This window comes from Centruroides sculpturatus, unplaced genomic scaffold, assembly GCF_000671375.1.
Source record: "Centruroides sculpturatus isolate CEXI.00-Female unplaced genomic scaffold, Cexi_2.0 scaffold410, whole genome shotgun sequence".
Taxonomy (NCBI): Eukaryota; Metazoa; Arthropoda; class Arachnida; order Scorpiones; family Buthidae; genus Centruroides; species Centruroides sculpturatus.
Genome location: NW_019384648.1, coordinates 473999 through 488940, shown reverse-complemented (window position 1 = coordinate 488940; position 14942 = coordinate 473999). Strand labels below are relative to the sequence as shown.

The 14942-nt window shown below is 29.2% G+C and overlaps 1 protein-coding gene across 1 annotated transcript in view; it reads left to right on the top strand.

Annotated features, from left to right (window-relative positions):
* Positions 1–14942, top strand: part of LOC111626234 (phospholipid-transporting ATPase ID-like) — a 49093-nt gene that overhangs the window by 27244 nt on the left and 6907 nt on the right. The window contains 1 exon segment of the mRNA XM_023369542.1: positions 7446–7543. Coding sequence (XP_023225310.1) covers positions 7446–7543 — 98 coding nt within the window.

Genomic DNA, 14942 nt, shown 5'->3' with positions numbered 1-14942 from the left:
GCTGCATTGATTGTTGCTCCTGGTTCCATAAACTTAACAAGCAACACATCTTTTTGGTCCCAAAATACAGTAGCCATAACCTTCCTATTGTTGAAGGTTTGTTTGAATGTTTTTGGTTTGTTTAGTGAGTTTGAGTGCATCCATTGTCATGACTGTTTTGTTTCGGGGTGACATTGAATCCAAGTCTCATCTCCAGTCACAATAGATGTCAAAAAATCATCACCTTCAGCCTCATACCTGGCTCATTCTTTGATGAATTTCCACAGCACTATTCCCTTCTGCTTGAAGAAACCAAATTACACTACACAACTTGAACTTGGCAGGAGAGTCAATTGTAACATCTGTGTTTACATGCCTGCAACTAAGCTCACAATGATGTAATGACATTGGAAGTGGCAGTGGCTCTAGTGGAGATGGGCAATTGCCCACTGTGCATACTTGCCTCCTTCCATTCGATTGGCTGTTTACCCACACGATTGGAGGTTGAAACAAAAACTGCCTAAGTATTAGGACACTAGAAATATTTGATAACATGGAAATTTCATGGAAACTTACAATGACAAACTGCTATGAACCCTGTTTCAGCAAAATTCTAATTTCTTCTTGAATGTTGATCTCACGTTCAGTACTTATATATAAGACTAAATCAAATGTTTCATTGACTCACTTGAGACAGCTCTCTTCTCATTTTCAATTTAATTTCTTATGTTTCATGGTGATATGTCTTAAGATAGTGGCAAAATGTTTCCTTTTCTGAGACTACAACACTGTCATTTTTCGAGGAGAGCAAAACCAAGAGATCAAAAAACATCAAAAAGTTTGCACCAACAATAGCTATAATATGCCCTGGTACTGAAAAGTTTAAATATTAATCATATATAATATTATGATTTTGCTAGGAATGATTTAAGTTGTATCAATTCTCTCGTTTTTAAATATCATTATTATAAAAATAATAATACTGTTTTCTTTTAAGAAACTATATCTTGCTTAGTAAAAGTTCTTTCCTTAATACAGAAATTTAAGTTGTAGTTTCCTGAAATATAATCATAGAATGTTGTATTTTTATTAAAAGGAATATTAAATTTTTATTGAAAGGAATTTTTTGTTTTCCTGAAACATTGCATTGTCATACAGTTTGCATAAAAATAAAGAAATCTGTTCATAAAATATCCAGATGATGCAGAAATCAGTTAGAAAATGTTCATCTTCAGATCCTTCTCAAATTTAAATCAGAATTTAAGATTTTAAATTATTTTATTTCTTATAAAATATTCTTTGAAGACCACTGAAGACTGGAAATAGAAAATAAAATAGTAATAGTAGATTCTTAAATGCTGGAGAAAACATTAAATTGCTGTGTTAATATTAATGACCTAATTAAAAACTCCTACTGTTTTGTCCTTATTTAATAGTCATTAGAAATTGATCACTTGTTTATAAAATACCAGGATAAAGTTTATCAGAGAAATTTATTTTCCACTAAAATACAGTAATTACTTTTATTATAATACATATTTTAAATGTTACAAAAATTTTATATTTTATAACGAAGATTTAATTTTAATTTCATAAATTCTTAATTATTGTGAACTGTTCTTGGAAATTTATAGCAATAACAAAGTTTTTTTTTAATTATTTTGATGTTCTATCAGATATTTAGATATTAGTATCTACTTTTCATTTAATTTAATGACAAAATAACTTAAATTCCAAATTTTAACACTAGAAAAAGTGTTTTTAAAAATACACATTACACATGTATAAATTAAAATAACAAAAAACTAATATTCTTCAGAAAACTTTTAAGTAGAGTGGCTCTATTAATTGTTTCAAATATTAGTTATTTTGTTCTAATTTATAGAAATGAAATTGAAGAATTTGTTTAAAAAATAAATGTTAAATTAAAAAATGATTTTAGTGACTTCCTGATACATAAATTATTCAAATTATGTCTGCCTAAAAATTAACATTTTGGAGAACAAATCGAATTTTTGTTTTTTCAAATTACATTGATGTTCTTTTATTTATTTTTTCCTATGTATTCTGTATAATGATAGATAAATTTGTCAGTTAATGGTGATAATAGCCATGGAGAAATTCATCCTCTGAAAACTTTCAGTAGCTATTAGAAAATAAAATAAGTAACAACCTCATCTTAACAAAGTTTTAAAGTTGCTCTTTTTATAATCATATTAAACTAGTCATCTGCAAATTTCTATAGTTAGTCTGTTCCATCTACATTAAAAAAGTTCTTGTAATTTTATGTATCAAATAGTTTGTCTGAATCCTACTGAAATTATATACCATACTTATTTTAGTGTTATGTACTATTTTTAACATTCCAAAAATAATATGAAACTGCATCAATGTTTTTAAATAATTGTGTGAAATTAAATTAAATATTAGTAAAATAAATATTTTTATTTTTTCAAAAGTTATATTTTAAAGTTGTGTGTCTTTGTTTATAGATTATTTTTGTCAATGTAAAAGAGTTTGGATATTAATCCTTATATTGAGTTATTCATTAGGAAATTAATACAGTTATTCTATTGATTCTCTGGGATTCTCTACACTTAAAATATTAAAAAATAAGTCTGTTGTAGCAGTTTTTTTTTGTTTTAAAAACTATTATTTCCAAAACATGCTATTTTTTGCTTGGAAGCATTTAGGAGAAGGATACTTTTGAAGATTAAATGATGATATAACAATATTAATTTTTTAAGTGTTTTTACAATAGGTTTCTTCAAATGTAATTGCTGCAGTATAAATACAAGTGAACAATTCTGTTTGGGAAAAACATATTTAATCACTAATAGGAACTTATTATGTAGCACAGATTGATTGTGTTGCATTTCACAATTAATAGTTTATAAACAAGGAAGTTTATGAATAAATAAATAAAAAATAAAAAATATTAACATAAGAAGAGGATATACTATTGTCATTTGCAAACTTAAACATCTGAATCCAGATAATATCTGTTTAGATGTTCCATTGTTAGAAGTTTAGATCATATGATGTCTATAATGATAAAATTACATTAAGATTTCCTGAACATGTTATCTATACCACGGGCTATCTAATATTCTGCAAATAACTTTATCTTACATTTCCTAGTTACAATTCTAATATTATATATTAATTTTTCTAATATAAATATAAAAAACTAACATAAATATAAACTATACTGATACATTGCTATATATCATAGGACTATAATTTTAATCTAAAATTATTTAATTAAATTTAATAAGAGATGGCACTTAACACTTTCCTCTAGGGTCAAATTCTTTAGTGATTTATAATTATTATTACCAAATTATAGTTTGATGATATATGGCAATGGAAGGTGTATTAATTTTTCTAATTTAAACTAATTAGTTTATCTTAAAATTTAAAGAATTTAACATGCCTAAAAGCCAAAATTAATTCATCAGATCTATAGAATTTAGCAATAAAGATATATACTTAAGCTACCATCAAGCTACAATAATTAATTTTGAATATTAATTAAATAATTTAGAAAATCTGATAGCAATTAATCTATATGGTTATGATTTGCATTTAATGTCAGTTTAGATAACTTTACTGGTAGCATATCTGTACAGTAATCACAAAATATATGTTTGAGTCCTGCTATAGATTTTCTAAATTATTTAATAAAATTAAAGATTAATTTCTACTTATTAATCTTAGCATAAGATGATACTTAACTGCCTACTATTAGGTAAAATCATTTTTCTGTGAATGAAAATTGATCCATTTTTTGATATCAAAATTCTATTTTTTGTGTAACATGTAGAAAAAATTAATATATAACAGAAGCTATTAAAAAATATTTAAATCAGTTATTTAATAAATAACAATGGTGACATCAATTGAATATGTAATGTAATCTCTAATGAATATCTATATTTAAAACTTAATTCATAAAAATAATTAATTTAATATTTAAATAAATATAAAAGTCATGTTTTTTTTTTTTTAAATAATAAAAAGCTATCTGACTATTCACAACAATAAAGCCTTAGAAATAAGATCTAAATGAAATAACATTGTGATAGAATGAGGAAATGTTTTTATTTGAAGAGCATATTTTTGAAGTTATTGTTAAAGAATCATTTTGTCATGTAATTTTAATAGTAGTTACATAAGAGAGGCTGTTGCAAATAATAGAGCCATATCATTTTTGCAAGATGCTGAGTTGTTATTTTTTAAAATTACTAAATATCAAAATAATATTTCAAAACAAACATGACAACTTTAATATATTTACATAAAAAAGTATATATTCATGTAATTTATATGTAAAAGAATAAAACATCAAAAATATAATTATTAATAATTAGGAAATAAAGGTTTTTCTTTAGTCCTTTTCAGCCCTGTAGTACTGAATCTCTCTCCTATTCCTATCATTGGTTTAGCTGGCACAATGGCATGAACAAGTAATGGGAAGTGGTGCTACCCATTCAGGTCAAAATCATTCATACGTTAAAAATTAAAAGTTATGACTTGGACTTGAACCTGTAGACTCTATAGACCAAATGATTGATGTGTTTACTGCCTTGATCATCTGGCTGTAAAAAATTCTAATGTTATAGAGGAAAGTGTAACACATCACAAAAACAATCTCTAAAATTTTTTCAATTTATTATTTCCATTTTTAGAAGAAAATATTTTGAAAGCAAAAACTTTAATTTTTATGAACACTGAATATGGTTTTCAAAAATGTTATGATTTTTTATCATAATTGATCTGTAATAATAATTATAAACTTAATATAATATTAAAGGCAATAATAATTTAAAATTGTCAAAAAAAAAATTCATTAATTTCTTGAATAAGTTTTTTAACATGAAAGTTTGTCCAATATATTTGTGTTAAAAATGTAATTTCTAAATTACAATCATTGTAATATGAATGAAAATTTTAATTAAAATCAAAATTATATTAGCACCAATAGGGTATTGTAGACTTAAAAATATATAGTCAATTTATCATTTATAAATTGGAATTTAAGTACATAAATATACATATATATATATATAGTACATTCTACTGCTAATATAGGTAATATGTAACATAATGATAACTAATTATGTATCCAACAAGATTTGAACATAAAAAAATTCATAGTTATCTGTGTCTTTTCTTGTTATGAGACCTCTGTCTGTTGTTAGGTGGAATATTAAGTGATGCATACCCATATTTGGGCATACTTTTGATTTGATGGAGTTGTATCTATTATTGTGGTGATTGTGTAAATGCAGTACCTTCACTTTATTTGGGCTGAGGACTGTGCTTGACTAAAGTCAAAGTATAGTTGCTAAACACAATTATGTTTTGTATGCTATTGGTGCGTTTATCTATTTATGTAAACTTTTATGATATGTAATATTTCTGCTTTCTGTAGTGTCTCTTAAATGATGTTAAAGATTACTATTATTATTGTTTCACTCTTTGAAAGTTTGCCCAAAGGTACTGTTATAAAAGAACAGAAATATGTACAAATAAATTATTTAATCTGATATTATTAATTTAAATCTTGAGTAATTTAAATAGAATAAAATATAATGTCTAAAATATTAAATGTAACCATTACATTCATTTTTGTAATTAAAATTTTACTGTAAACAGATATTTTATGATCTTTTGGATTTTATGTTGAATGAAATTGTTTTAAACTGTTTTCCAGTCTGATAGTTTTATTTATTCATCTAATCTGGTGTAAAAAAATCAACTTGTATTGTATTCAATATAATGTTACTTTAAACTATACCTGATTTAAGAAATTAATCTGTTTTTGCTTATTTGGTATGCCTATAAAGTTCAATACAATTTCAATGATTAATCTTATTTGTAACTGTAATGAATACTTATTTGGATGAAATTACAGCACTAGAAACAACTTATGTTAAAATTCTTATAATATGCTGATATTTTAGATGTACTTCAATAAGGATTCCTCCTCAAATACATCTATTTGTGTAGTGAAGTTTCCCAATATTTTTTTGCTTATTGACTGCATTCTACATTTTAAATTTAATTTTGAGTCCTTTCTACACTGACACAAAACAAGAATATGCTACAAAATAATAAAATTAAATAGAAATTAATAATAATCATCATCATCATTTGTCAGATATAAATTAAAATTAAAAATTGAGTGTTTTACCTTACTGTTTTAATGATTTCAGTTATTAGTATTGTGTTATATTTTTTGTTACTACATTCATAAATTTATTTATCCATTGATCTCAAAGGTTTCTAATTCATTGACCTCCTAGATAACTGCTAGGTCCCTTAGTAATAGTAATTAGTTGAACCCTGGTCTAGTTCAAAACTTTTATTTTGAATATCATATAGGTGTATGTTATGTCACTTAATTTGTTTTTTTAATTAAACATTGCTTTATCTTAAGTTGTTTAGATACATAAATTGTTATATTTAAGTTATAATTTGTGATGATTTTTACTCCTAATAAATTATTAATCTTACAATTAATCAATTATAGTAACTGGACACATTCAGTGAACAAAAACTATGCAGCACTTTAGCTCTGTGCTAAAACATCTCTCTGTAAAATTGATTAGATGTGTTCAGTTCCTTAACTGACAGATGTCATAGTAGTGATTCAGAATGTAAACATTTGTGGTATATTTCTGTACTTGTAATTATCTTTTATTCTTGCACACTTATATTATATTGAAGATTTGTTTGTCAAATTTTAAGTTTAAATCTAATGTTTCCATTCATTTTTAAGCACAACAGGCAGAATGGAAAAATGTGCTGTACTAAAGTGCTTTAATGCAGCAGAGTAAATATCCATATGAACAATGACAAACTTCTTCAAGAAAGCACTGACAGTGACATCATGTAAGACTAGTTTAGCCAGCTAAAGTATTGCAACACTACTGTTTACTGAATTCATCCATTGTGATAAACTTTTTAATATAGTACTATCATTAGGCAAAATAATTTTTATGTTTCTATTTTATTTAAAACTTAATTTTATCAACAGTGCATTTGCCATTAGTGGAAGGAACACTTATGCATATTTATTAATAAATGGTGCCTACATATATAATATTTTGACTTAAAAGTGACTGTGTAATAGTGAGTTCTAAGCTCCTATACTATTCAAGCATTTTTACATTGGTTGATTGCAATTATGTCAGCTTTGTGATAAGAAAATGCTTACCTGTTTCATGCTGAAAAATGTTTAAGATTTGTTAAATCTTAAACATTTTTCATTATCCATTGCCATATATCATCGAACTATAATTTGGTAATAATAATTATAAATCACTAAAGAATTTGACCCTAGAGGAAAGTGTTAAGAAAAATTTGTTACGTCAAATTTTGTTTATTTTAAATGTGAATGCCTTAAGTATAGTAAACTTCTCTTTTATATGCTTGCTTAAAGTAAATTTATATTTCAGAAATTTGCTGGTGAAGGACTCCGTACATTGTGCTTGGGTGTTAAAGATCTAGAAGAAAGTGTTTATGAAGAATGGAAAGCTAAATATCATGAAGCAACGTAAGTATGTCTTTTGATATGTTAATTCTTACATATAAAGTAAGTTATTTATAAAATGTAATTCATATGCTTCAAGTTTTTAATTTTATTTTTTCAAAAACAAAAAAAAAAAAAAACAGAATAGATACTTTGAAACACTTTTTATAATATTTTAAATTTTAATTAGTTTTCAAAATGTGAGTAGTCCTTACATAAAATTTTAGAAAATTAAATTTTATAAGTATTATAAATTGGCTAGATTTCATAAGGCATCATTATTTTCGTGAAGGAAGAAAGATGCTTTATCATATCTTAAAATTCAATAGGATTCTTATAATTTGTTATAGATACGAGGGGGCACTTTGTAACATCTGTTAGTGCTGGTGACTTTCCCACAAACTTTGTAATAGTGAATTTTATGATTTGAATATGATTCGTTTAATCTTTTGTTTATATTTACTTCGGTTTTATAAATTTTTTTGATTTTTATTTGTTAATACATGTTCTAGTTATTAATTGGAGGCATCAAATCTAATCCTGGTCTGATGTCTCGTACTACTACTCCTTCTCCTCTTTGAAGTCGTCCACATCAATTGGAAAACATCAAAGATTGCCTAGTGAACCAGCTCTGAAATCTCAATGGCTGGAATATTTTTTCCTTTTATTGAGTTCATCTACTACTGTACATCAAAATTTGGTTTCTTTCTTAGAAGAGCAATTTGATGCCATTTTGACAAAGCTTGAGGATTTATCTACTAAATTTGAATGGCTGGCTATTATTCAATAAATATTTTTATTTTCAAGATGTGTTTTTGAAAATGTAAAAGTATTTTGTAAGAAGCAAGATTAAAAGTACTTTTAATATAATTTCATAGATTTAAATACATTGTCATTGGTAGCTTTTCAGTCAAGTTAATCATAACTACTGCAATGTATATAAAAAGGAAAAGTTAATACTAGAATATTTAACTTCTATACAAAAGTTTAAGAAATTATTTTGATACAGCTTTATGGCATTATAACAGCTTACAGCATTTATAACAGGTTTTATTTATTAAAATACTACATATAGTTTTGTTAAATGTTGGTACACATGGTAGTTGGTGGCTTATTATACATTAAATAATTGTTTCTGTTGTAGTGTCAATGAAATTTTTTTTAATTCTCTCTTAAATCAGAAGAAAAGTTTTAATTTACTTTGTAAAGATTCATTTCACTGTATTTTACAGAAATATTTATAAAAGGTAAAAATTTTCTCAAAGGATGAAGAGAGTAATTCTTAATAGCACAACAATTTAAAATCAGTATCAAAACAATTTAAAATATGTATTTTTCTTAGCACAATGTTGCCATTGAGAACATATCACATAGGTACACTTTCAGAGGAAAAAGGTTGTTTTATTGGTGTGAACAGATATGCATTTCGGGCTTAACATGACTCGTAAGAAGATATACACGTAGTTGAAAAAGGAAAAGTTCTTTTGGCTCCACACATATACACATTAGGATACTGTAGCATTAATAGGATGGAAATGCCAGGATCACTCAAAGGTATTTCCTAGCAGAGGAGAAAGTACAAGGTTAAGTAGTAGAAGATAGTGGGTGAAGGGAAAAAATAAAGAGAAGATAGTTGGTGAAAATGGGAGAGTCGTAGCACTACAACCATTTATTGAAACAAACTGAATATGTGTACAACAGTAAATGACTAGGAAAAGGTTAAAGGTACATACACAATTAGGCATGAGGGCACATACCAAAAAACCAGTAAGAATTTGCATTGCAATTGAACAAGGAATGACTGACATATTATTAAAGGATTGTAGACAGTAAAACAAAACAAAATCGATCAGGTTACATGGGTGACAGAGATATGCCTGGATGTTGACGTACTGGTACTTCGATGATAGACCTGTGCCTGTAGAGAGGAGTACACACATACACAAACATGCTTGTAGATGGCATTCCCAGTCGAAAGAAAGCCCATAGCCAAATAGGGCTGGCACTGGCATGGCTGGAACACTCACCCCGATACCTGTTAGGTGTGTAGCTAAGGCCAAAAGTACCTAGTTGTTGAAATTCAGTTCTAGTGCATTTGTTGATAAAATAAAGTTCACCAGTTCCCTAAAAATAACAGGATCGCTAGTGAGAACAGCTAATGGGCAAGGCCAATTGTATCCTCCTTTAATGGTTGTCATAATGATCACAATGGAAAATTAAGTGAAGAGGGTCTTGGGTAGAGATATCACACATGCAATAAGGGGTCTTCCTATGTTTGAACCAGTTTAAGTACTGATTAAAGTTCCCATGGCCACTGAGAAGTTGTGTAGTATGGAAGTCAATTTGCAGATGCTTCACCTTAAGCCTGAGACTAACGTCTGGGAGAAAACAAAAGGTTAGCTGACCAGTGTTGTCATTTTCCCAATGACATTGCCACAGAAGAAGAGCAGTCTGGGTGATAGTATTTTTAATGGCACAAATGGGAATCCTATTCCAGGAAGTAGTTGCTGATGAATTAGCTGCTTGTTTGGCCAGGGTGTCAGCTTTTTCATTTTCTTCCAACCCCGAATGCCTTGGACCCAAGAGATGGCGATGTATTTCAGCTTACTTTTGTTAACCTTGAACACAATGAGATTAGCGAGGTGATCTTTTTTGATTGCAGATTTGCCTGATAGCAGTTTGGCTATCAACGCAGATCCTAACACATTAGGATAGTATAATGTGTGCTGTAGGGTGTGAAATAATTCTGATGAGATGTACAGAGAACATAGACAAGATATGAGAGGTTAAAAAGAAGTGAGTAATGTAACCTTGTAATCCTTGTATCCTTGTTACAAGGATTACTCACTTCTTTTTAACCTCTCATATCTTGTCTATGTTCTCTGTACATCTCAACAGAATTATTTCACCCCCTACAGCACATGTTATACTATCCTAATGTGTATGTGTGGAGCCAAAAGAACTTTTAGCTCCTTTTTCCTTTTTCAGCTATGTGTATATCTTCTTACGAGTCATGTTGGTTTAACTGTCGCTGTCTCAGGACTGAAGAGGGGTGTTAAGCCCAAAATGCATATCCGTTCACACCAATAAAACAACCTTTTTCTTTGAAAGTGTTCTTGTGTGATATGTTCTCAATGGCAACATTGTGCTAAGAAAATACATATAATAAAGAACAACAAGCAACCAAGATTTAATTTAAAATATATTTGAAGAAACAATAATTGTATTTTTAAGGAACATTGAAAATAGATGGGAAATAAAGAATAAATATTTAGTAAGAATATGTTATTTTTTTCAGTAAATACTTCCAAAATATTCACACATCAGATTCTATGTTGAAAGCGATAAATCAGATTACTAGTATTCAGATGAAAGCAGATTGATTAAAAAGTAACGACACCAAGGCCAATTTTAGCCAGTTGCTTGTCATTATTTAGATCACATGCTATTAATAATTATGTAGGGCTTGCCAGGTGATGTCTAGGCACCACTGTGTGATTCTACTATGATCTCTCCTTCTGACACAAAATAGAAGAGCAAAAAGGAACACATACACAGTAAACAGAACAGTTGGAAGAACAGGCGCTGACTGTCTGGAATTGGCCATTCCTTGTCATATTCAAAGCAGCAAATACCTTAGAGGTGACTAAAAGTCATGGGAAAGTGTCACTACTGATTGAGAAAGCATAAGATGACACACTCATAGAGTATTGATGTATACTAGCTTCTGATGATGTCATCCTTGTTTTCCTTTTACTTGTTTGATTCTCACAATTAAATTGTTTTATTAAAGAAAGGGTAATAAATAAAAAAGATAAATTTCCTGAAAAATTTGATAGAAAAGAAGACAAAATTCAATGATACTGCCTATCCAAACACAAACGTGTGTACAAAGGCCTCACACAGATAGAAGACTGCAACAAACAAATTTACAAATGTATAATTTATATATCTAATAAATAAAAGAGTTTGCATAAATAAGTTAGGTTGCATGGTAATGTAAGCCTCAAACTAGATTTAATTATTGCTTTGCCAAGAGCATCTGCTATAAGAAAGACTTTGTCATTATTTGCTTGTTGCAATTTCTCTTTTAGTTTTGTTGGGTGAAAACTACTGATTAAAAAACTTACTCTGAAATATAATTATAAAATTATTTATTGTAATTTTAAATATTGAAAAATAACTTTCATTTTTTTGCAGAAAAATCAGACTGTCAATAGTTTTTATTAGAATTATCAATTAATGAGGAGATGGCATGATTTTGGAATCACCAATTTTGATCAAACTTATTGACTTTTCTCTATAGGTTCTTCATAGTGTTGGATGAGTAAAGTTTATAAAGTATGTATTTTCTCACCACACCGGGTTGTATATAATCCAAATGCACAATGATCTACAATTAACCAATAACAGGCATGAAATTCTTAAAAAATCAGCGAATGTTTTCGATGCCCCTCCTGGGCTCTTCTTCAGGCTTATTTTATATCTTCCATTATAACTGGATTCTTTAATTCAAATGTTTTTTAAAACTTGAAACGTGCCCTTTTCTGAAAAAATTCCAAAAGTGGAAGGAATCCATCAGCTATTTCAAATATCATTTTCTACCAATGGGGTTCGTTATGTGCAATACCTTATTTAAATTTATCTTATAAAATATATTTTGATTTATCATCAAGTAAAAATTGCCATGCTGTAGAGAGATTCATTTCTTCTTTGAAATTAATGCATGTGGATTTGTGGTCGGCTTTAAAGATTTCTATTGCTTCCAAAGTTCTTAGTTGCTTCTGATGCTGGGTGGTGCGGATAACATGAGCTTCATCGAAGATAGGTGCGATACCCAGGTTTGTTGCATATGTAGATAGGGCTGTTGTACATTTATTATGTGTGATGTCAGATTTATGCTCTTTTAATCTTGTGGCCAATGAACGTTTGGTGGATCCGATATACACTAAAGGCCTATCCCATCTGTTATCTTTTAATGGAATACTTTATATTCCCGGAAGTCTGTTTGGGTCAGAATTCTCCTTCCTGTTCCTTAATAAACTGTATATGGATGAGTTTCCTTTGTATGCAATCTTAATTGCCCTTACTTTTGCAATTTTTTTGTGCATTGCTTTTAGATGCAGGTTATATGTTATTGGTACACTCTCTATGTTATCTTCAGAATCTTATAGAAGAAAAGGTAGAGGTGCAAAATACTATTTTGCACCTCTACCTTTTCTTCTATAAGATTCTGTAAACGCATGTGCTGCTTACACAATCTATTTATAATGTTACCGTAACCACGCTCTTTAGCAATCTTCCTAACGTAATTTACTTCTCATTGGAGGGCTTGGGTGATGGAAGAATGTGTTTAGGCTCTTTCTACTAATGCTTTAAACGCCACTATCTTACGTGAAAACAGGTCACAAGATTCATATGGTATATATGTCGATATCACTGTAGGTTTTCTATAGACATAAGACCTTCCCCTAAGAAGGCAAGTAACTCCTTTATCCCAGACTTGGAAAAATCTACTGAAAGGACTGTCACATAACCAAAAAGAATACTGCAGATGGTTAGCATCTTTTAAGATTGGTACTGCAAAGGAATCTAAGGAGGTTGTACAGCTGAAACATAAATTGAATAGAGCTTCCAAACGGATAAAGAGTAATGGCATTGTTTTGACCAGAGCGGATAAAGCCAAAGTAATGGTGTTAATGAAAAGAGAGACTTATGAGAAAGGATTAATTGAATACCTCTCATTAACTCAGTGCTCAGAAGTGGAAACAAGCTGGGTGGATAAGATGCAAGCAAGAATTAAACAGTTTGCTAATACGAAACTAGCCAGGAACATAGGTATTGAGGATATAATTGTATAGGTCCGGGACATAATTGTAGATGTCCCGGACATGCCGAAACTGTTCACTTTTTCAAAGACACATAAGCAAAGGCAGCAACTCAGACCTATAGTAGACAAAGGGAGAGCTCCCACCCTTAAGTTGGAAAAGTTATTACATAACATGCTATCCACACACTTAAGACTACCAGTTCAAGATTTTGAGTGTAATGGAGCTTTTAAAAGAACTTAAGAAGATACACTCTCCCAACTGCACAACAGTATTGGATTTTAGATCCTTATACCCATCAATAAAAATTCAACCATGTTTTTGTGTGCTCAGAGACTTCCTTCTTTCTAACATAGAGGATACCACATTGCACCACAATATACTCGAGTTAGCACATCTGGCTTGTTACAATTCCATATTCCAATTCAAGAGCACTATAAATGTGCAGGGAAGAGGTGCACCAATGGGAAATCCATTGTCTGGAGATTTATGTGAAATGGTGATCAGAGTATTAGAAAGCAAAGTCCTTCCCTCCTTTCTCCCAAATATTATTCTATATGGAAGGTATATTGATGATATAATTATCCTTTAGAAAACTGAGCCGGATCTAGAACATTTTAAGGAAACAATGAACAACAACCCATATGGCCTTCTAGTGGAACTTGAACAGCATAGTAAGGATAAAATCCACTTCTTGGATATAGTCATAGATATTAATTAAAGAAATGTCTATAGAAAACCTACAGCGATATCGACATATATACCATATGAATCTTGTGACCTGTTTTCACGTAAGATAGCGGCGTTTAAAGCATTAGTAGAAAGAGCCTAAACACATTCTTCCATCACCCAAGCCCTCCAATGAGAAGTAAATTACGTTAGGAAGATTGCTAAAGAGCGTGGTTACGGTAACATTATANGTTTATTTTGGTGGTGACAGAACATTTTGCTTTTAATATATTATTATTACTTTGGAAGAAAACTGGCATAACTCAAAAAAGCGTGATTTTTCGATTATGTCGTAATCAAAGCAAAAATGTAGTAAATTTTTATGTGGAAGAGTGTCACAAAAGTAACTTGCGTATTTGGCCACTAGGGAGCAGTTATGTGGGAGGTAAATGATATTCAGTTAAACTTTGGTTAAATCTTTGCATGGGATTTTCTCAAAACTAGTAATTTTGAGTTGTGCCAGTTTTCTTCCAAAGTAGTGAAATGGTGACACTGCTTGTATTTGTTACTGTGATATGTGGAGGATATACTAAGAAAACTCAAAATTTATTTTTGTCTTCAAATTAATACTTTTACCTCTGTCTCTCTGGATTTTGTTATCCTTTCTTTTTTATAATTGAAATTTTTGAGTATATATAACAAGGGCAAGTTTTACTTGAAATGAAGACACAGCCTTTTTTCAAAGCCTTTTGTTTCTTTGAGTTTTTACTTTTCTGGCTGCTATAGATTATAGTAGGAAAAGTCAATCTGTCAAATTTTTGACTCGCTGATTTTTTCTTTATATTTTGACATTCCATGAGCCCAGAAAACATCCTTACAAAAATCTGTGTTGGCATGTATTTTGCATTATATCTCAGGATTGGATG